General features: G+C 35.9%; 1 protein-coding gene across 6 annotated transcripts in view; it reads right to left on the minus strand.

Annotated features, from left to right (window-relative positions):
• Window positions 1–702: 702 nt before the first annotated feature.
• DMXL1 (Dmx like 1) overlaps window positions 703–22,446 on the minus strand; it is a gene marked incomplete at its 5' end in the record, with an annotated part of 91,663 nt that continues 69,919 nt past the window's right edge. For 4 of the 6 annotated variants that reach the window (XM_084305057.1, XM_084305055.1, XM_084305056.1 and 1 more), the window contains 15 exons: window positions 703–4,409; window positions 4,831–5,048; window positions 6,754–6,806; window positions 7,437–7,528; window positions 8,128–8,220; window positions 8,386–8,513; window positions 8,943–9,003; window positions 13,249–13,390; window positions 13,501–13,622; window positions 14,292–14,378; window positions 16,761–16,823; window positions 18,148–18,265; window positions 19,496–19,697; window positions 20,239–20,324; window positions 20,645–20,784. In XM_084305057.1, the coding sequence (XP_084161183.1) occupies window positions 4,185–4,409; window positions 4,831–5,048; window positions 6,754–6,806; window positions 7,437–7,528; window positions 8,128–8,220; window positions 8,386–8,513; window positions 8,943–9,003; window positions 13,249–13,390; window positions 13,501–13,622; window positions 14,292–14,378; window positions 16,761–16,823; window positions 18,148–18,265; window positions 19,496–19,697; window positions 20,239–20,324; window positions 20,645–20,784 (1,830 nt within the window). In that variant the 3' untranslated portion in view covers window positions 703–4,184. Of the gene's footprint in view, window positions 4,410–4,830; window positions 5,049–6,753; window positions 6,807–7,436; window positions 7,529–8,127; window positions 8,221–8,385; window positions 8,514–8,942; window positions 9,004–9,278; window positions 9,330–13,248; window positions 13,391–13,500; window positions 13,623–14,291; window positions 14,379–16,760; window positions 16,824–18,147; window positions 18,266–19,495; window positions 19,698–20,238; window positions 20,325–20,644; window positions 20,785–22,446 lie in introns of those variants that run through there. The other 2 variants (XM_084305059.1, XM_084305058.1) reach the window with 2 other exon arrangements.

Raw genomic sequence — 22,446 nt, forward strand, 5'->3', positions numbered from 1 at the left:
GGAAAGCAGCCAAGATGGTGAACAATCTGTAGGGTAAGACGTAAAAGGAGCAGCTGAGGTCCCTTGGTTTGTTCAGCTCAGAGCAGAGCAGGCTGAGGGGAGGCCTCATGGCGGCCTGCAGCTCCCTCACGAGGGGAGCGGAGGGGCAGGCGCTGAGCTCTGCTCTCTGGGGACAGCGACAGGACCCGAGGGAAAGCCATGGAGCTGGGACAGAGGAGGGTCAGGCTGGGGGTTAGGGAAAGAGTCTGCACCCAGAGGGTGGTCGGGCACTGGGACAGGCTCCCCAGGGCAGGGACCAAGGCCTTGAGCATGATGGAGTTCAAAATGTGTTACAGTAACACTGTCAGACATATTGTTTGATTTTTGGGTTGTCCTGGGTGAAGGCAGGAGTTTGACTCAGTGATCCTTGTGGATCCTTTCCAACTCCACATATTCTGTGATTCTAGTTTAAAGAGTGAGCATTACCAAGGAAAATGACAGGATGCACCATGCATGGAGAAGTAAGACAACAAATGCAACTGATAGTTAAATAATGTGCTACACTTAATAATAAAAAAAAAAGACATAAGAAAGCTAATGTGCAAACAAAGCTAAGGTATTAAAATAAAGACAGGCAAGAAGATTAAAAAAAGGATAGATTTTAGAGCTAGAAATGGGGAAGAATAAAACACCAAGAAACTTGGTAAATCAGTATCTTTATTTTATAGAAAGTATTTGATCAGTGTGCTGAACCTGCCATTAGAGGCTGTTTTGCTACTTTTAGTAAAAATAAACATTTGAAAAATTATCTTGGAGAACATATCCAGGCTCCAAGCTTATTGTCTTTTAATCACGGTTGCTTATTTTCATACCTATTGCAACTACGCTAACATTGGGTGCTCTTAGGAGGAAGGGAGCAGTACCTAATGTAGAATATCCCCAAAAGTTTTTTTTCTTGCAAGTGGTAGCGAGGTTCCTAAAACACATCAGAACACATAAGCTCAGCTTGTGCCACATCAGTGTGGTACAAAATCTAAGTCTATTCCACTCGCCATCCTTTTCCATGAACATTCTGCGATATCAGCTGTCAGCTGAGAATTACCTGTTTTGCAAGTCACACAGCCAGTCAGTTTAAGTACCCAGATGGCCAGAGTTTAACTCTCACATGTTAATAAAGTAATAGTGAAGAACTTGGATCACAAATCTGTTTAAGGTAACCAAATCAATTAACAACACAAGTTCGAAAAACTGATCGCATTATGTATTACTACATGGACAAACACAAGTCACAACTGCTAGTCTATGACATTTAAAAGAGACATTATCAACTCAGTTATTTTGTTATGGGATTATTGGAGATCAAACACTGGGAAACGTAAATTTTAAGTTAAATTTGTGCATACAGCTACCGCATTCATAGGACCCTGGGTAGCCAGTATCAACCTTCTGACTTACTTGCATAGCAATAGGGAGGAAAGCACTAATTGCTGGAAAGATGAAGTGGTGGAAGCTGCTGAACAAACAGCTAGCAGAGTTTTTGAGTTTGATTTTTCCCCAATGATTTAAATCAATGGCTTGATTTAAAGTTGAGAATGTCCCTTTAAAAAGTTTCAGATAGAACAGAATTTAACTCATCCATTGATTCCATCATTACAATAAAGCTACCAATAAAATGACTTACCACAATTGTTAAACATCAATTAACATTATACAAGCATACAACTGATTTGTAAAGGAAGTAGCAGCAACATGGAAATCTAGAAGGTTGACTTTCTGCATGATTTATTGGAAATATTATGAAGGTGTGGGCAAATACACAGTGATTTTACATAATTTAGTTTTGAGAGTAGCTTATGGTAACTATAAACATTATTGAAAATGCCTGCTCATAGTCTTTACTCTTCTGGTATAAGCATAAGTTTTCCAGGATATTCATAGTGCAGCTCGATTCAGAAGAATGACAACATTGTATGTCTTGGCAAATTCCACATAAAATCTGCTCAGTTAGTTCACAGATGAAAAGACAGCTTTTTGTGAATGCCAGTACAATAAAACAAGCTTGAAATATTAAAGCTAATGAAATATCTATCTATATATATTTAAGGACAAAACATCAAGGACATCATTATACAATGTTGTCATAGTTTTGCACATTTTTCCTTTTCTGAATATAACTTCGTTAGTTCAGTGGTTGCATAAAACTAATGCATGTATATAAGCGGCTACAAAGTCAGGGTTTCGGTTAATTGTCTTAAGGAGTGTGCTACTGGTAACTCCATGTTTTTCCTGTTTTAATAGGAATAGAGGTTATTAGGAACTCAGTCACTGAGCAGATATGACACACATTGGGCAAGTCTGTTCTGTAAGGTGGTGTCACTTTTCGTCAGTCACTTTTCTGGACCATCACTGTACTTAAACTGTTTTAACATCAATTTGATTTCGATCTATAACTAAGTGTTGTGGAAGAACAATTACAGTTGAACCACTGAACAGCTGTACCAGTTCGAAATGCTGTCACGATGTTTCTTCATGGCAAAGTTTTCACATTCTTTTTATTGCACAATTTGAAAATTCAGGTTATGTGCATAAAAACCTTCATAGTGTTTGCACTGCAACTTGCGAACATACATTTAAAATGACCTTAATACAATTTACAAAATCTTTTTAAACAATTTTATATTCTTAAGATAGAAGCATCCTGAGAATGTTACAAAGTTCATTTTACAAGCCCTTCACTTCTACTATGCTTTATTTATCCCCATAGTTCCTAATCTGACAAGTTTATCTTACAATTAATATCTTGGTGCTATATTTCACAAAATATCTTTTAGCAAAAAGTACACCATTGGCATTCAAGTAACCCAGCCTCACAACTAATTTACAAATTAAACCTTTGTCAAGCTCTCAAGTTTTGAATCAGGTCAGGAAAAATAAACCAAAATACTTACAGAAAAAGTTTTTAGCTGACTAAAAAAAAGTAAAGGCTTTGTGCATTAATATTTTGGTCAAACATTTAAGTTATGCAGTTTAATATTTTGGCAAAAAAAAAAATAAATCCATCTAGCCTTTTCAATATACTTTTCCTTTCATTTTAAACCAGATGTAAACATACAGTACAAAGAGTGACAGTATTGAAGTACTTTGCTGTTGAACTTTTTTTCCTGTTTACTTTTTTAAAGTATTTAGGAAAAGCAGACAAACAAGAACTTAAGTGCTAAGAATGAACTGAGTATCTTTGGGCTAAATAAAGTCTTACTGGAAAAAATGTAAAAATAAATTAGTTTTTTTTTTTTTTTTCTTCTCTACAGACATGCAAATAAATATTCTTTGAAGAAATTCTAATGCCATATCCTTAAAGTAGTATCTTCCTGTACTTTTTTGATCAAGACTGTATCTTCATGAATAATCTTGACAATTTTAATAGGAAGATATCCATTAATATTTACATATTTTTGTAAAGGGAGTGTTCAGGGTAAAAAAAAAATATTTCTTTTTTAAAAGCTAAGTCTGCCATCCTGATGGCAATGAGTCAAGCTATAGAACAGAAGCCAAGTTACGCAATGTCCTTCAGTTTCTTATACCCTAGATCAGAGGAAAGAGACCAAGTGAGTTAAAGAGGTATACAGCCTGGATTCCAGGAATGGAGACAGACAGCAGCTCATACGAATGTTGCATGGCCAGCTTCTGATACACTAGGAGTATCTAACTAAAATAGGCTTTGCTTCTTCTCCAGATACAGGTATGAATTTTTATTGTTGGCCAACTACACAAGATTATGAGAGACAGTTAAAGTTGCCACAGTGAAAGAGTAACATTATCTAAGGTTCCTATCCGGATCTGCTGTCAGAAAAAGGCCAGGTGTTGGTTATAAAGGCCATGCCCAGATGGTATACTCCTGGTGGGAGTGTAACTACCTAAAAGGAGGAGTAATCTGCTTCAGCAACATCTTAGGAAAATTATAAATACATAATTCAGAGTCCTGTATAGCTTTTATTTTAGGCAACAATCATAATCTGAAGGACCTTGTTAATCTTTAAGGCATCAGTGCATAAGGGATTAAAAGCTCCAGGTAATAAATATGAAAACAAAAGAAGCATCTTTGTGGCACGAGCTATCATTATAGATCTGCTCTGTTGGCTAATTTCAAGAAAAATATTTTCAGAGATGGCTGAAGGGGAATGTTATACACTGTGCTGAGAAAAATATTAGATCATAAACTTCACATCATTTTTTAACACTTCATTAAAGGGGCTGAATCTATCAGGCAAGATTCTCATCTTCACTGTTCCATCAGCACCACAGGAGAATATGTGATTTGCTGGTCCTGTCTCGATCTGCATGACTCCGGTCCCAATGTTTCTGAAGAGTGACTGCCGAGCATGCTCGTTGATGAATGTGTGAAGAAGACTAAATGTAGACAGACTCCATACCTGAAAAAGCATCAAAGCATCAATCTCTCATAATGGTAATTACTATGATCTTAAATCAGTAATAATATCTCACTCGTAATGAGTCACAGAAAAATTGGAGTGAACTACGTTCTGCATTCATCTTTCTGACACTAATTACAAAAGAAAAGATATGTAGCAATCTGCCATTACATTGTTATAGGATATTAATATTCATTTTTTACACTAAGAAATATATTGGGTGACTAATGTAAGATTAACTAAGGTACTAAGATTACTGCAAGGTAAGACTAACATTTCTTAAGTAAAGTACTATATGTGAAAATGCAGGATTGAGAACAAATGCAGAATATGTGATCTCTGATTATTCCACACTTATGCATGGTGCCTTTTTATTAATTTACACATTATCACCTCTCTGCTCCCTTCCTCTTATTAATACCTTTATGTTGCCTTCAGCAGATCCTGTGACAAAATACTCTTCCGTAGGATCAACAGCAATTGCTTTGACTGGAGAATCATGACTTTGGAGTAATTGTTGCTGCTGTTTTTGGCGGAGGTCAATTATACATGTGAAGCCTTTTCTTCCGCCAGAGATTAAGAGCTGATGTTTTGGAGCATATGCCAGAACAGTTGCTCCGCTGTCATGACAGATGAAAGCTGAAAGCCAAAGTAATTTAAATAAATACACTGTACTAATGTTAATTTGACATGAACGTCTAATAGTTCAACACAGTAACAACAGTGGCTTTGAAGCCATAATCCAGCTGACCACAGCCAGCCTACTTAATGCAGTACAATATATGTATTTGAAGCTCGGTTTACATCAGACATCCTGAGGTTGTACTATTGCCAAGTGAAGCAGTTATAATCTGTATGGAAGAAAAATTATACCCTTCTTCCTGCCCCTGTGTAATCACAAACTACTAAGCCTTGATCAGAAACAGGTACTTTTCAAGTTCTCTAATAACTATTATCTCAAGGCATATTTCCTATACAAAATGTCCTCCTGAATTACTTGACCAGATATCTTATGACAATAGTTTCCACTGGCTATTTTACTTTAAATTTGCTGGTTTACAGATTTGTGTATGCCTACTCTTCCAAATGAGTAGAAGTACAAGTAAGATTACAGTTATCAGAACAAAGCTCAGTATGTTTGAGACTAGATGCTATAAATCCTAATATGTTAATATATTGTACCTGTGATTCAAAGGGTTCTCTAAATCTGTTTTGAAATTTCATGCACCTCACATATAATGCCTAAGCATTTACCAGACTTCAGTTACAAGGAGTTCACAACTTCACTCTCTCAGACTAATCCTGTGTTTCAGACATTGGAATTTTTTTCTTTTCCACTGCAACAAAATATTAGTAATAGAAACAATGAAACCCAGCTAAATACTCATTACATCTCAAAAAGCACACTTACAGGAGTATTTCTTCTGAAGTATTTTTTTGTAAAGCTATATCTACACACACCCAGAAACCATTTAAAACATTCCACAATATATTTGGCATAATACATAGAATAAAAATGACTGGACAATCTTTGAAAGCAAAGATGCACTGTGTATTTAACAAATATAGTAGTGAGCACATCTTTAAAATTTATACTCTGAAAATGACTATATGAGATCTTATTTGTACATCTGCTTGTGAAATCTATTCATAAAAAATCAAGGTAGATTTCCTAGAAAACGTGATGTATTTATTCATGTACATAACTTCAGAGAACCATTTCATAATCATGGTTTCTGAGTGTAGGATTCTAACTGAGGCAATGAAATATATTACTGTTCTTAAAAAGCATGTCCACTCATATTCTTCAAACAGACAATATACCTAGAAGTGTTTAAAGCTATCTTTATAGTACCATTATTTGATCTAATGCTTAGTGTTGAGTGGGGCCTCTCTGACTTATGAGCACACAGCCATAGGAACTTGGAGCTCAAGAATGTGTATGCATACATGTACCCATGCAAACACAGCTCTGGTAGCTCAGGGAAAAAAACGTAGTTTTTACAGCTTTATAGTTACTGTTTTCTAAATATGTTAGTCACTATAAAAAAAAAAAAAAGTTTTATTTAGTCTTTAAAAAAAACACAAATAACAGATGTCTGGCTTTCAGGGGTTGCACTAGTGGTGCAAAGACAGAAGTTATGCCAAGGGAGGTGTTCATGTCCATGAAACCATTTATATAGTCTTGTATCATTTCTCAATAACATGTTTTTAGAGTCCTGCTGATGCACCTACGTGAGGCAGTGAAAGATGTTCTACTACTAGTATTAAAACTGCTTTCCACAGTAACTTTTCCAGGTATTTTTATGGTGATCAAGTATTTTGCTCACTGTATTTTACTTACCATGCACCAAGCTATTTGTAGGTGAAACCAAAGTATCCCAAAGACAAATATTTCTGTAGAAAAAAAGAATTTTAGTTCGATGAGAAATGTGCTTAAATGTTTTGAACAACTGAGTGAAGTCTTACTAATCTTAGGAAAACTGTTTCAGGCATTAAGCATGGGGAAAAAAAGCTTTAAAAGATATTAATTTTGAGCAGACCCCAAATTACTTTCCTTGTTACACATACATTGAAAGAACATGACAATCGTTCTACATTCTACACAATCGTTCTACTACCACTTACTCTCATAAAGAATTCATCTTGAGATTACAATCTTTTGTAGATGAATGTTAGCAATTCTTGCTGCTACTTCATCCTAACCTAACTTAATCCCCAAACCTAAAAGAGTTAACTGAAGAGCTACTCAGAAGTACTTAAGTCTGTAAAAATACTTTTACAGGTTCATATGGAACATGAACAGAGGTTTTGTGCCTCCTACATACCTTCAGTAAGCAAATGGAATTCAGGAGTAAATATTGCTTCTCTCTACCTCCCACAAAGAGGTGAGGAAGTATGCACATTGCTCTTAAACTGCCTACGGAGAATCACTAAAAAGCTGAAGCAGAACATGGGAAGGAGGGAAAAAACATGGTACCATTTCATTTTTACACATTATCAGAGCAACAATTAGTAAGTTGTTACCTGTTGTCAGAAGACAATCCTGCTGTAGCTATCAAAGATGATGAACTGATGAAAACAAAGTCATTGGCTGTTTTGTTATGACACTGCCAGATCTGAAAAAAGGCAGTTTAGAAATAATTAATTAAAAAAGAAACAAATACTGTGTAAATGTGAAAGCCTAAACTTCTTCAGGAAGGTGGGTTGTTTGAAAAGCAATTTAAAGAACACAGGATATAAGGGTACTTGTATACCTTCTGATACTGTTAATTTTTCATGGAAATACACTTTCCAGTACCCCCTTTACTGATGATTATTTAACAACTGTCAGTTATTGGTAATTCTTGAGGAACATTAAAGTTATTTCAGTTATGACATTGCAATTCCCACTCTGCAGCTTCAGTAGTATGATTAGAATTTGAGAATTTGTCAGTCAAATGAACTACAGAATAGCAACAATGTATTATTAAACTTTGTATTAAGTATTAAACCTTTTTAGCTTAGGGAAATGGTTTAGTGGGGACTGTTAGCGTTAGGTCAGAGGTTGGACTCGATGACCTTGAGGTTTCTTCCAACCTAGAAAATTCTGTGATTCTGTGATTTGATTAGTACGGGTTTATCAGCACAATATGCTCAGTCTTAACACGTCTAAAGATGCAAGGAAATAAAAGAGCACAACAGAAGTTTATGGAAGCAAGTTTAGTTTTCTGCTTACCAAATATGGTTTTGGTGAGGTTCCAGTAAGTGGGCAACATTTCCAATTTGTTTGATATAAGCTTATATACCCATCAGCATCAACAATTCCAAACTGAAAAGAGATAAATTGTAAATATGTATGTATATGTTACAGAGAAATTATCTCCCACAATTCAGAGAAGATACTTGAGACTGGAAGAATATGATAAGCATCAGCTAATTTACAACTTGTTTGAGGAAAGAGAATAGGGTAAATAAAGAAGCATCGTCTAGTTACCTTATTTCCTTGGTAATTGAACCTCATTCGAGTTACCCTTGAGTTGCCACCAGACCGAAAACAAGTGATTTGCTGTGCATGACCCCATTCAAACATTCTTACACTACCATCTTGAGCACCTGTCAGATCTGCAAAAGAAAACATTTAACTGACTTTTTGCAGGCATCCCTGTAGTTGAGCAGGAAGGTTTCTTCCAAAACGTTAGGAAATCTCACACCAGCTCACAAAATCCTCAAAACAGGTTTTGACAGAAGCCACAGCATCTGTCACAGTGTCCAGCATAATCCACTGAAACTTAACCCATGCTATTCAAATCTTATTGAGCTGTACATGCTTATTATTCAACAACTATACTTAGATGGTTCTAAAATATGAAGCTATTTACTTGTTGATACTAATGTAGCTTTATCCTTCTATCCTTCATGCAAGTCAAAATAACAAGAAATACAATACTCATTTGGTTTAAAAAATCATTGTTTCCAAAGGCTATTCTGTAGTGTATAAACTTTACACAACTTTTATATAATCTGCAGTTATAAAAAACACACTGAACTTACAATATGGTAATGTTGGATGAGAAGCCATTCTTCTGACATTACTAATAGCCTTCTTGAGCATCTATTTAATACACAAAATAATACAAAAAAATTAAAAATGGCAATTGAACAAAAAACTTACTGAACTAGAATAATTACTGATGGCAGATGATTTGTTTCCTATCGAAATGCCTACTGAAAGCAAGTACTATGTTTAGAAATTCAGACAGAAGTCAGTTTCTTCCAGGACTAGCATAGATATTAACACTTTTATGACTATACATGTTGGAAAATATTAATCTTTGCTTCAGAAACTTATGGATCCAAATACAAACACTCCTCAGACTGCAGTCTTACCTCTTTTCTTGCCAATTCCTTTCTGATTCCATTAAATTTATTGGAATATTCCTGAATATTGTAAGATAAGCAAGAGAGAGGCAGAAGCATGTAAAGAAAGAGGTAAACAAACTTTAACAGACGTTAAAAAAAAAAATAGGAGGGAATATATTAGTTCAAGTCTAGTTAATTTATTGTCATTGACTGAAAAGTAACTTATTATTTGTGGCCATCCAGAATAAGCAACATACCTAGTAACTGGTCAGTAACTGGTTAATCAAATATTATTTAAAAGCATTTACTGATTTTGCAAATACAGATCCAACAGATTTTAAGCAACGTTTTGGTTCCAAAAATTCCAAACTTTTCTGTAAGTTACATTACCAAGAATGCTGTTTATCCTTATAGGCTTAATTAATTCCTCACTGTGAAGATTTCAATATACGAAGAGGACTGGAGACATCAGACAATTAAATTTAAAACCACATCAAATAAAGTCCAATCCACAACACCCCAACTGGAAAGACAACGTGGGGACTTCTCATCAGGCAAATGCATCTGGGTTTTCCTTGCATGCCTCTTCCCTTCTTTTCTTTGGCTATATGTCAGAGTTAAGTCTTCATTCTTTTTATTTCTTGTCAGTTCTCCTCAAAAGTATCAGGCTATTTGGAGGATTTTTTCCTCACAGAATTGTTGGATTTATCCTGCTCATGCAACCGTTATTTATTTGAACATTCATGAAACAAAATAGCGTAAGTTCACATTCAGGCCAGGTGTTAACTTTAAACATAACACTAGTCTGTTGACAGAGACCTCACTTTTAACACAGCAGTTTATCACTTACTACTCATTGCTACCAAGCTGGCACTGAACTCCTTTCAACAACTGTAATTCTGTACAGCATTTTGTCGCTGCTATGCCAGTGGAACAGCAGATATCAAGTCAAGTATTGTAAGCATGCTTGCTATTCTCCCCTGGCCTCCAATCATGTTAGGGTGTCAACTGGAATACAGTATAAATTGCAAACTATTACTCGTTCTATATGCTCTAACCATATGCTCTAAAGAGCTGGAAAGCAATGTTTTCCAATGTTTGCAACTGGCAAATAGTAGGAAAAACACTTTAAAGTGTTGCTAAAATTTCCTGTTTGTGGTTTTTGTTTGCGATTTTTTTTTTCTTCCTCTGATTAGTGAGATAATTGCAATTCTTGTGATTGCATTTTGGAAGCAGATTTAAACCCTTCAGTTCTCAAAGCTTTATTATTTGTTTATGGGAAAGCCTGTTGGTCACTGAAATTTATTTCCAAACACTTTCCTGAAGATAAAGCAACATATACATGTACATCAAGGCTTTCAAATACATGTTTTTTCTTTATAAGTACTTATATTTACTTATAAAGTACTTGTAAGTACTTACTTAAGTTCCTATAAGTACTTTAAATCATAAAGAAAAAAACTTAAAGGCCTCGTAAAACACTGGTGAATAAAATACTTTACCTACTAGAACAAGACATTAGAGGACAATATTCCTCCAACACTAATGTGTATACCAGTCAGCAAACGATTACAATACTTTGCTCTCTGAATTCACTGTTTATGTATATATATTACTGAAAAAGAACTTGAAAGTTATTCATGCTCATTCTATTTCTTCACCAAAATTGTGTTGTTTTATACCTGAAGGATCAGGTGAAAGATCTGGTGGTGATCTGCACTTACCTTGTATGAATTGAGTAAGAGGAAACAGTGAAGACTAGTAACAAAAAAACCTTAGAGCTAATAAAACATAGTTAACTTTTGAGTATCATATAAAAGCCCAATAGTTTCCCTTGCTGATGGAAGTGAAGCAAAGACAACATGACTGAAAACCCAGCAGTAGTAAAGAACAGTGGGCTACAGATCTACTAAGTGGGCTGCAAATCATGGAAAAGTGAAGATGGGAACAAAGATCAAAAGCAGTGTGTGAAGGAACAAAGTACCAAACAGTAGCAACTGAAAATTTTTGTTCAAGCTGGTGTTCCTCCAGGTTTGAGTAACATCATTTTCTCTCAATAATCCTGTATCTTCCTTCATTTACTTTGTCCTTTATTCGGTACCTTTGTATCCCCTCCCTATCGGGCAGGTGTGGCTGCGTTCTCTGGTTGGTTCTCTACTCCTCTGCCAGAATCCAACACAATGCCAACCAAAATTTAGGTCCAACGTTTAACAGCAAATGCACTCAACACAAGCACAGCCATATATCTTTAGGAAAGAAGTTTTGCAACACATAAAATAGAAAGCCATGTAAGAACAGTTTGCATTAACAGATTATGCAATTACTTTGTTGAGAAATACACGCACACACAAAGTATCTGAATGTATCTGAAAGTGAGAGGAGAAAATGGCAAGTTTTCAAAAAACACTTGTGGGTAAGACCTGATTGTGATAGCAGAGCTGGAAAAGTGGTAACTGGGATCAGCAATTCCTAAATACAATGCAGAGACGTAGCTACCTGTACAGCAGCCAATTCCACATGTGGATAAAATTGCATTGTTGCAATGCTCATTCTTTATTTACTGCTCCTAATACTCAAACTAAGCTACTTATATAAATATAAATTAACATATGGTTCTTTCATTCTGCTATACTTACTGACGCCCTGAGCTGTTAAATGCCCTGAAGTGCAGCCAAGTGACAAGACTTCATGCATTCACTTACCAAGGAAAACTCCGTATCTCTGTGCAGATAGGCTGAGATAAAGGTGCCTTGTGTGACTGTTTCAGCCCATTTAAGTGGCTCCAACTAAGCACCTCATAAGCTAACGAATCACCAGATATGCGTTATAAGACGGCATCTGTGCTGCATAGGAACTAAGGTAAGTATGCCGTGGGCCAGAGTAGAATTATCATTTGATCAGAATTAAATCTCAGCAAATGTATCTTTGCTCAGGGTCAACCTTTACTCCAGACGCTGTATATACTTCTAAAAACATAAGCCACCATTGTACAGGTGTCACTTCAATTAGCAAAAGCATCAATTTAGTCATGTGGACATAGTCATGCTTTACTGGATGTTCCTCACTCTAGTTTTTTTTTAGAAATGCCAAACAGTGAAATTGATTATGTCCTGTAAAAATGTGATCTTCAGAACAGACACATTTAGTAACGCTACTAAGCAAAATTATGGGGGAAACTGCATAGCCCTTCAAAGAAAGCAAGATAAGCTGACAACAGCTTTGGAGCTTAAAAAAACTGTCATCAGTGACGCATAGCTCAAGCTACACATTATGTCTGTGGCCGGTCCTGTTTCTGAAATATTGCCTTACTCATTTTTCTTATGAAGACAGAAATCTCCATTTTTCCCCAAATTTATTTGCTCAGTTCCAGAGTTTAATTCAATTCACCAGAAGCTTCTGTCCATCCTGTCCATCCAATCAAATCTACTTTAGGAGTTCATTCACTATCCTTTCTGCAAGGCCCGTAACAATATACAGTGCAATAAAACTGCAATTTGTACTACAGTAGTAATTGGTATTTACTTTTAAATAAAATCTGGAGTAGTCTGGAACTCAGAATGAAACTTGAGATTCTGCTTCAACTAAAAGCTACCTCAATATTTTACACAAGTATTTCAATCCATTTTCTATGAATTTATCTCCTGACATCTGAATTAATGCACTTGCAAAATGCATTTGGTCTCAGCTCATTAAAAAAAATTTAAGCTGCAACTTCTTCACTCAACCTTGATTATTTTCAAATGACGTATCATAAGTAAAGAAAGCATAAATGGCCTGACTAAAAACTTTGCTTCCTTAGTTGGTGAATCAAATTCTGTGCAGTATTGTAACCTATTAATCAGATGATTATAAAAAAAATCCAGTTCACCTTAATTACATAGAAACACTACAGTTATTTACATCTTAATCATAAGGAAAAAAACAACAGCAACAGTGAGCAGACAAAAGTAGAAAAATAGACTGAGTATATAAGGCTAATCTTTGACAAGTGACTTACCACAGATGCACCCCTGCCAGTTTGCGTACTACCAAGCCAAGGCATATTGATGGGTGTGCCAGGATTACTATGGGTATAAGGAGTGGTTCCCTGAACATTTACCAGATCATCACGAGCATGTATAACTAAGAAATCATCTGTCCTATAAATGAAACAACATAAGTTAGATTCCAAATAGCAGTATTAACTACTGTGCTTTGTTATGCTGATTTACACAGTCAACCTGTGATATTGGAAACATAGAAAGTATACCCTTTATTTTCTATTTCCACATCATCATCAATCCAGGTGTAGATTTGTGTAGCTAAAATCGCAGAAACGTCTAATTCTTGAATGTCATGACTTGACGCTATTGCGATGCAGTTTCGATTTGCCTGAAAAAAGTCACATACAGAGAAAGAGTTACAGAAGGAATACTTGGATGCTGGTGTGTTGGGTCTGTTCAAATACATCCCAAACAGTTAATCCATACACAAGAGCAAACATTGTCTACAAATCTAAATACTATAACAGGCTAAGCTTGAAGTTTCCTTTTAAAAGCTTATTTCTATCCAGGACAGCATCACACCCAACGATTATTTTATACCTCTCAGGCAGCTCTAGTTTCTCCTTGCTTTTCTCAGAGGATAATAAAGACTTAACTATCTCACACTGTACTATCATGCTTGGAACCAACCTCACTTTCACTCCTTTATTTAAGGATTAAATGGTTAAACAGGATAAGGTGAGTTGACTTCTTTGAAAGAGAGAGGAAGAAGAGACAGGGAAGAATAAAGAGAAGAGAAGCTTGTCCTACACACAAACTTAAAGAAAAAGTAGAGGTCACTTCTCCCTTCCCTCCATCCACTCCACAATAAAAAAGGAAGACAATTTGTAATATTATCTTTAATTATGGTAAGATAAGTAAGAACTGCTTTAGTGAAGGGAGTACTGAGAATTCAAGCTGTACCAGGACAGCTTGCCATGGATATACTACCTATTCGTAATGAGACTGCTCCCTCTTTAACACCACAATTAGATGATCCTACACCCTTTATACTCACCTTATTGACTGCAAAAGCAGTAATGATGTCAGACTCTTTATGAATTATCCTTGCCTTGCCTCCTGGGTATCCCATATCTGTTTCTATCTGTATTTAAAAAGTAAAGCATATTTAAATGCAAAAAACTTATGTGCAACAGTGCTTTTTTTTTTTGTTTGTTTTTTCCTGAAAGTACAGAGACCAAGCAACGGATTACATGAAATCTCATACTTCTTCCCTTGATTTCAATTCTAAAAAAAAAATGAAAAAATGTGACCATGTGACCTGCAGTTATTACAGTAAACCTGTTTTGTGTGAAATAATTTAGCTTTCCACTGATACCTTACGATTACCCCACCAACACAAATGACTTAATTTGTCACAGAAGTTGCAACATTATGTTCATTCTCAAATTTTCCAGGTATGCTGAAAACCACTGAGGTTTGATGTGGACAGTGACACCTGAGGGTGTCAATAATAAAAAAGCATAGAGTCTCAATGTACTTACAATTTATTTTTTAGCACTAGAACTGATGAAACAGTCTGCAAGAAGGTGCAGAAAAGATCCTGATCAGGAAAATGTATGACCCTTCACAGCTTCTCTATTCACCATTTTCCACAATTATATAAATCTGCTACAGTGCCCTGCCACATTTTAGTGCTACAAAAAAGCAGCTATTATAAAAATTGTCTTTGTACTATCAAGTTCTGTTTTCTTTCATGTAATTTTATGTTGCATTTGAATCTTGCCTACCTTTTCTCATTCTAAAAGTGCATCCAGGTACACGCTAGCATATAATAAAATTCTAAGCTACATCTTCATCGGCACTGTAGCACCCTCGTTCAAAATCAAATAGTGCAGTATTACATATATTAAACTGACATACTACAGACTCTGGTCTGTTGTAGTTACAAAATAATTGTACGGTAAAAAAAAAAAAAGGTACTGGCAAACATAAATGATGACACGCATTCAAAGCTCAATTAACATTTTAACATTTGGTACTTTTTACAAAAAGATAACGTTATTTCAGAGCTCCGATTCCTTTAGCCTCTTCATCTGAATTTCTTACTTCTCTGAAAAGCAGTTAGATGGTGCTCTCAAAGTACAAATGATCTTTTTCAAGGTTTGGAAAAGAGCTGTTGCTGTTACATACCATAGAGGAGAATAGCTTTTATTAAAAGTAGAAACAGAACCTGATCTTTTGGAATGGGTCTGGCTGTGTTGGAGTTAACTTTCCCTGCAGCAGCCCATAGAGTGTTGTGCTCTGCATTCGTAGTCCTGATACCACACCAGTGTTTTGTGCTGAGCAGTGCTGGCACAGCATCAAGACCTCCAATCCCCACAGAGCCAGCAGGCTGGGGGTGGGCAAGATGTGGGGAGGGAACATCACCAGGGCAGATAAACCAACGAAAGGGATATTCTATACCATATGGTATCACACTCAGCAATAAAAGCTGGGAAAGAGGATGGAGAGGGTGGGGGTTCTCATCATGAAGATGTCTGTCCTCCCAAGCAACAGCTACTTGCACCAAGGTGCTGCTTCCCAGGATGTGGCCGAACATTGCATGTTGATGGGTAATAACAGTAATTTTTCCCCCCCTCCTTGCTTCCATGCGGCTTTGTTTTGTTTTGTTTTCTCCCTCTTTCTTTTCCCTTTAATTAAATTATCCTGATCTCAACCTATCAGCCTTTTTCTTTGAGGAGGGCAAATGAGAGAGCTGTTGTGGTGGAGTTTAGCTGCGCAGCAGGGCAAAAACACCACAATTGTGTTATATGGTAAAGAAACCCTCAAAAAATTAAGCTGTTTTTCCCAGTCAGTTCCAATTACCTACTTGCTAACATGATTTTATCATAAAAAGGTAGCTCAGGAACATGACAATGTCTTTGTTTCTATCTTCTTACCTTTTTTTTTTTTTTTTTTTTTTTTGAATAATACAGTATTTCTCACTGTATTTGTAGGCATAACATAGTACCTTTTTAGTCTCTTCTACCTGTCTTTCAAGATAGTTGCTGGGAAGTTGTTGTATTGGCTCATTTGTTACCATCTTAAAATTAAGACTCATCAAAACTTTTCAATATCAAGCCAATGTGATGCTAATAAAAAGCCTAACTTTACCATATTTACTTCTGAGTATCCTAGCCACTACAGACAGGTAAAAGTTCCTGTATATCACTTCCCACAGTACTGCTGAATTTTCCAAATCACTTCAGCAATTTAACACCTCAACATTTTCACTTAACATAGCAACGGAGTTTGGTAATGTGTATTATCTGGTTGTTTAATCCAGCCTTCTAAAATACTAAGCTTACTGGAAACCAAATGTAGGATGACCAGTGTAACTCAGTCTTTCCAAAAACTGTTTTTTTGAAAAAAAAAAAAAAAAAAAAAAAAAAAAGTCTTTTTAAAGGGTACCATCACCATGTTAAAAAGGAAAGATTTCATAATGATGTACGGTCTCAGTAATTTGATTATTATTACTGTGTACCTTATTGATGATGGGCTCCTCCACCATAGAATTTTTCATGGTTTCATTATGGTCCTCTAATGACTTCACCAAGAAAGAAACAACCACAGAACAAAGAGTAGAGATAAGACATAACATGCAAGATACCAAGGAAATCCTTAGCCCCTTATTGTTTAGCCCAACACAATTAAAGCACAACAATTAAAGCACAACAGTCTGTTTGCACACACATATACTTCATTTACATATTCTGTTACCTAGTAACAGCAATTCCTAAATTTATGCTCTCTTACTTGATTTCAGTAAACACCAATTTTTTTTCCTATTGTTACACCACTGTCACATCCAGAGTCTAATTTCCTGGAATAAAAGTAAACTCCACTGACATATTGTTAGTAACAAGAAGATACAAAATAAAGCTAATAAAATATGCTGGTGCAAGTCTTAGAAACATGTAAAGCATATCCAAAATATTCCAAAACAGCTTATCATACAGCACAGCAATGGCTGCATTAGCAAACAACATTATCAGAAATGTTGCATCTTCAAACACAAGACAAAAAGAACAACTTTTCTTTTAAATGTAGTCTATACTGAACACAAATAGCTTCAACACAAATACCCAAACAAGGTAATATTCCAGCTATGACAGTACAAAGATTAGCTCATACACAACTATTTGCTACCATTGTTTTATTAGTCACGAATACTCCTGCATATTTTAGTTTGTTTTGACCTGCTTCTTTCTCCTCTAATTCCGCTATTCAGATTTTTTATTTTTATTTTTTTTTGTGTGCATGCGTTTTAAGTGAAATAATGAGTTTCTTTGAACTGCTGGGAGTAAGGGTAAGCAAAAAAAAAAAAAAAAAAAAAAAAAGAGCAACTGAAGAGAGGGAAAAAACAAAAAGACTCCATTCTGGAACTGTAGCTTGTAGCTCGAACAGATTTAACAAAGTCTGCAACCTGGAAAGCTAGACCTGGGAGAAGTTACCTGAGATAAAACCTGTTACATGACAGCCCTAACCTCTTTTTTCCTTTTTAAGTTAAAATTGTATCATAATGTGATAAAAACCAGTGGGTAAATCCAGGATGACCATGGTAGGGAGAAACAAACTTTTAAAATTTTGCTTAGGTCACCATTTTTGGCCTTTGAAATTTTGACATTTGTCATTCTTTTGAGGTAACTTCTATACCAACCTTATAGAGAGGCTGACTTTAGTGAAGTATTTTTCTGTCAATTTACAATCACAGACTGATTATTTCTGTTTTTAATAAAAAATACGATAGATTTTTTTTTCCAGGGTCATTCACAGTTATCCTTTCATACTCTGAAAAGCAAACAAGCCACCCAGATAACTTCCCTGAAAGCTACCTGCAACATTTTATTTACCCTATATGCCATACCAACCTCATTTAAGCATCGCTTCTTTGTAAAAATATTTCTGATAAAGGTTTCCTGGACTTCTTCCTGTTTAACCAAGTACTGCCAGAGCCTCTTCACAGATAGGGCAATGTGACTGTTAGATCTACAGAACAAAATTAAATATTACTCATACTTACGAGACATTGCAGTAACTTATATTCTAATCAAACTATGGTCAGAAGAAATGCAAAAGGTAAAACTACAGCTAAACACCTATCCACAAACACTCTGGTACTCCTGATAAAATGACATGTGAGAGTAGGAAGAACACGACAAAGAAAAGATCATGTTGCATTTTAAGTGCCTATTTTAGGGCAGCTGAGATAAATCACTTTAGGAGATTATGCATAAATAAGGTCAATATACTTCACAACATGGATTTTTTCTCTTTATTGCCACTGAGTGCTTCTACTACAAAGACAATGAATGACTGACACTTCCTTCCAGAAATACATTATCTGCATATATATGCAACATCTGAAAAAAAACACAGGACTTTTCAGTAAAAAAACAAAAACAAAATCCAACCAACCGAAAAATAATAAAAACCAGGACTGTAGATCAGACTTCAAATGTTGATACTTTTCCCTGAAAACTGTATAGCAAAGCAAAACTTGTACATACAAACAGCTGACAATAGTAAGTCAAACCCATGAAACACTCAGATCACTTTAAATTATGATTTTTGAATAAAGCACAGGTAGCACAAGCTGTTCATCTTTAATCAATGCAAGTTACTAAAACGAAGCGTGATAGGCCTGAAGTACTTTACAATAAAAAGCCTTTACAATAAAAAATCTGTTGATTCTGAAACTAAAGGTGACAGTAAAATTAAAATTCTGAAAATAAAGGTGACAGCAGAAATCTTTTTAAGAAAAGAACATTTAAGAAACTGAGAAAATCTTCTGACTGAACACATAATTATACAGAATTGTCACAATGATACAATTTATTAAATATTTCTTCTTTGATTTTACGAAAAGATACTGACAAGAACAATTTTTTTTCCCTCCAAAGGTGGGACAATTATTTAATTGTTACTAATCCTTAATTATCATCTCAGGGCAAATTTGGTATTTTTAATTTTATTGTCAACCACAGTTCTCCCATATTGTTACTAGTTAAAAAAGAAAAATAGAAACTTACTGATTTTTCTGGTTTTGCTCTGCACCAGATGTGCATGAATTCTGATGCATACCCACAGTTTTACAAAGGATTACAGTAAATCTAGAAACTAGCACGACACAAAGTTGTGGCCTATCACATGCACTGACAACATAGCACTTCATGTATTTACTATATTATAGTCAGCACTTACAGAAATTAGACTCACCTGAACGGAGTGTTTGTAGGTTCAAGTAAAGTTTTATGGCGAAGCAATGCAGGACCAGCAGCTAGAGCATCTTCAGAAGCATGAACTGAAATATAATGTTGAGGTGGACCACCATATAGCTCAAGACGTCGCTGAAGAACTTGTTCCCAGCGCTGTAGTGTTTTCAGAACTGCATGGCATATCGGGGAGCTAACTGGAAGCTCTAGAATGACATGCAAACAATAATAAACTACCCTAATTCTCCCCTATAACCACAATGTAGACAACTCAGCTGAATGTTTAAGTGCATTTCAAATATCTCCAAAAATAAGCTTTATTCAAACTTCAACCTGACAATTGCAAGTATTTGCACACATTAACTACTTTGTGCTACCACTGCTAAATAAAGGAATAGCCTTCTAGAAGAAATTAAACAAGTGGTAGGAATAATGTAAATTGAATTACAAAAAAATACAGGGTTTCCACCAAGAAATAAATATTGTAAACACTCTTGCATGACTTAGAGGCATAGAAAAAAATAAATACGCAGAGACTCCTGCTAACTGCTGGGCATTCCTGCTCACCCACTCCTCTTAACCACTCACAATGTTATTTCATAAATATAACATTATGGTAAACATTACCAGAACAATTTAACCCCAGACTATGACAAAAAAACTTCAGGACTAAAAATAACATTCAAACATATTTACTGTTCAAAACATGACCATTAAATACAAAGAGAAAACTCTGTTGCTTACTACCTGAAAGATCATGTCCAGCCAAAGGGTAGAAAATCTTCAAGTTGTGAAGTACCAGCTGAACCATTGCCAATCGCATCAATGACCAGCTATCAAGAAAATATAAGTCACTCACCAATCAGAAAATTAATTTTTTCAGGCATTCAGTTACAATTTCTTAATGCTTTAAATCCTCATGATAAACTGTTGATTATTATAAACAGTATTTCAGAATATTATACATGTTTTAAATTGAAAGACCACTGTACCATGTATTAATGAATAAAATAATCATCGTGAAAAAATAACTAATAAGTCTAGATAATGCACTTCCAGAAAATATCAAGTAACTGGTGTATTATCTCAAAAGTAAAAGGCCAGAAGTGCAAATCTAACCATTGCAGAAGACCCTGCATTCTAAGATACTCACCTGTACGAATTTGAATTTGAATGTTCCTGATTATGTGAGTTTGATGCAAACACATCTCCATCAATATCATCATCATCTTCACCACTTTCCTGACTCTCTTCTGAATCATATTCCACTCTACTTTGTGATGGAAGAAAAGGCTAAAAAATTACACAATATTCCTTGAGTATCTTCTACCAAACATACAGTTTTACATTACCTTTTTAAAAATAAATCATTGTAATATTTAACGTTTTATAAAAAAAGCAGATGTCTCATCTTACTCACTTTAGTAATATGGGGAGTTTGTACCTCATGAAAAGGTTAACTGTCCATAAATGCAGAACTTCAATCACCCAGATGTCTGCTGGGAAAGCTACAGTGCAGGCTGTAAGCAATCCAGAAGATTCCTAGAGTGTGCTAAGGATAACTTCTTGGTGGCCCTGGTGCTCACCAATGCAGACGAAACGGTTGAGATTGGAGGTAGTCTGGGCTGCAGTGGCCATGCCCTGGTTGAGTTTGTGATCTTGAGGAATATGGGCTTGGCTAAGAGCAAAGTCAGGACCCCGAAGTTCCAATGAACTTCAAGCTGTTTAAAGACCCAGTGAATGAGATCCCCTGGAACTCCTTAGGGAGCTGAACAGAGCTGGAAACTCTTTAAGGATGTTTTCGTTAGAGCACAAGAACTCTCCATCCTCCTGTGTAAGAAAGTAGGCACGGAGAGCAGACACCTGGGATGGCTGAACAAGGACCTGCTGGTCAAACTGAGGCCCAATACAGAAATGCACGGGCAGTGGAAGCAGGGAGATGTGGCCTGGGAAGAAAGAGCACAGGGATGCAGTCCAAATGTGGAGGGGTAGGATCGGGAAAGCCAGGGCATGCATGGAACTGAGCTTGGCAAGGGATGCAAAGAATAACAAGAAGGGATTCTACAGGTATGTTGGTCAGAAAAGTAGAGCGTGCCCCCTCTAATGGATGAGAAGGGTGAACTGGTAGCCACAGACATGGAGAGGGCTCAAGTATTCAACAGCAACTCTGCCTCAGTCTTCACTGGCAGTCAGGCTTCCCACATCTCTTGAGTCCCTGAACCTGCAACGAGGGCTCAAGAAGCAAAGTCCCTCCCCACTGTAAGCAAAGAGCAGGTTTGAGACCACCTGATGAGACTGAACAGGTACCACTCTATGATAAACACTGCATACTTTTAACACTACCTACTTTAACAAGTATTTTTTACATTATTCAAAATTCTAATGCTGAAAATGAAAGCCGTAACATTTTTACAGTTCTTATTTTGCTTTCCTTTTACATCAGGTGCATCAAAACACATGCAGGAAGCAAAAACTTGGATTTGTCAGAGAAAAGCCAAAACCACCATTACATTCCCTCTCTTTCTAGTTCATCCAAGGGCTCAAAGCCCTAATGAACAAAAAAAATCCTATCCCCTGCCTACAGAGTTCAATATTTATGACAAGCCTACAATCACTGCCCCACTGTGCTATTCAGTATTTGCAGTTTCTTGTTTCTCCTTGATCCTAAAACACTGCTTGCATACTTATTTTGCCAATATGGCTACTATATGATATAGAAATGCACCATAGGACTCCATAATAATAGGTAGTTTTCTACATAGAGAGATCTCAGACAGTAAACTTGACACTAGGCAATGTAGTTTGATTTCCATTAAATATACAAGTTTATTTCACCTATTTTAAATAGATGATAAAAAAGCTTCTCAGGAGAGATGTGGACATACTGGAGAAAGTCCAGCAGAGGGCCACAAAGACGGTCAAGGGACTGGAAGATGGAAGGACTGGAGCACCACT

The sequence above is a fragment of the Netta rufina genome (genome assembly GCF_964035555.1).
Source record: "Netta rufina genome assembly, chromosome: Z".
Lineage (NCBI taxonomy): Eukaryota > Metazoa > Chordata > Aves > Anseriformes > Anatidae > Netta > Netta rufina.